This window comes from Entamoeba invadens (assembly GCF_000330505.1).
Source record: "Entamoeba invadens IP1 unplaced genomic scaffold scaff_1105074726303, whole genome shotgun sequence".
NCBI classification, from domain to species: domain Eukaryota; phylum Evosea; order Mastigamoebida; family Endamoebidae; genus Entamoeba; species Entamoeba invadens.
This window is the reverse complement of record NW_004191695.1, coordinates 5,993-7,650: the sequence shown is the minus strand read 5'-3', so window position 1 is coordinate 7,650 and position 1,658 is coordinate 5,993. Positions and strand designations below refer to the sequence as shown.

Here is a 1,658-nt window from a genome sequence, read left to right as displayed (position 1 = left end):
AAAAGTGCAAAAAAGAAATGCCGAATATGATTGGGTGTGCGATATGTCAAGAAGGGTATTACAGACAACAAAGTGATTGTGTTCATTGCCACTCTACCTGTGCTGTTTGCAAATCACTCGATTCGTGTATTACATGCAAATCGGGATTCTTTTTGATACCCTCAGAACAATTACTCTGCCAAGATTATTCAAATCTTGTTGGATGTGTAGATAAGACAGAATTTGGTTGTAAACGATGTGAAGTTGGGTATTACTTGGATTCAATATTTCCTCGTTGCAAAACGTGTATTGAAAATTGCTCAATGTGTTCAGATCAATTGTCGTGTAATTCGTGTCAACAAGACAACATTAATGTTAATAACAAATGTGTCCATTTTACTACCATTGAATTTTGTATAGAGTCGTTTAATAGTGAATGTTCCAAATGTGGTCAAGGTAAAAAACTCAGTTATGACAGAAAATTATGTGAAGACACAACTAATACGGTTTTAGCTATTAGTCTATTAGTCACATTCGTTGTTATGCTAATCATTATAGTCTTTGTATTATCATTTGTTTTATACTTCTTGTACCTTTACTTTAGAAACAAAAAGAAAATGCAAAATGTTTGTGTTTTTGATATGAATAAATCAAATATCCCGTTTTATGGAATAAATGAATGGCTTGTATCTAACAAAGAAACAATTATTTTTGCTGGAGATGACAATGAAAGTAGTGATATACCAGTTGGTCAAGAAACGCGCGAATTGTTGTGTGTTGGAAACAAGTCGAAAAATCAAATAAAAATACAATTCAGTGTAATAAAAGGTTGTGAAAGTTACAATATCAGAACTGAACCAACATTGGTGATTTTAAAGAAGGGAGAAGCGTGTGAATTTGAAATATTTATAACACCATTGTGTTCATGTAATATCGAAGATAAAATAGTGTGTATCGGTCTAGACATTCATAAAGGAATTGAAATGGTCGAACAAATATCAATAAGTGCAAAAACACAGATGACAACACGCCTAGACTATCATGAGTTGCATGAAGAAAAAAGACTTGGCGAAGGTTCGTTTGGAATTGTGTATTTAGGTGAGTTTAGAGGGTACAAAATTGCGATCAAGAAAATGAAAGAAGGGTGCAACGATGATATAAAAATCAAAGAATTTGAAAAGGAAGTTAATATGTTGGACAAATTCAGAAGTGACTATTTAGTCCACTTTTATGGCGCTGTCTTTATTCCAAACAAGATTTGTATGGTCACAGAATTTGCTCAATACGGAAGTTTAAATGACTTGATGAAGAACAATAAAAATGTCATACAAGAAGAAATGAAAATGAAGATTATAAATGATATGGCAAATGGGTTACTTTACTTGCATAAAAATGGGATTGTACATAGGGATATCAAGCCTGACAATTTATTGGTATTTTCACTTGAGACCAATGAAAAGGTTAATGCCAAATTGACTGATTTTGGAAGTGCTCGAAATATCAACTTACTGATGACTAATATGACATTTACAAGAGGAGTTGGAACACCAGTATATATGGCGCCTGAAATTTTAAAGAGAGAAAAGTACAAGATGAGCGCTGATATTTACTCGTTTGGAGTAACATTTTATGAAACATTAAAGTGGGGAGAAGCGTATGACAAAGAGGAATTTAAGTTT

The 1,658-nt window shown here is 32.7% G+C and overlaps 1 protein-coding gene across 1 annotated transcript; it reads left to right on the top strand.

The window, feature by feature from the left end:
* Positions 1 to 5: 5 nt before the first annotated feature.
* On the top strand, positions 6 to 1,658 carry EIN_501610 (protein kinase, putative; the record flags this gene model as incomplete). Its single annotated transcript, XM_004183386.1, has 1 exon — positions 6 to 1,658. A coding segment is annotated over one exon (1,653 nt), but the record flags the coding sequence as incomplete, so codon positions are not given.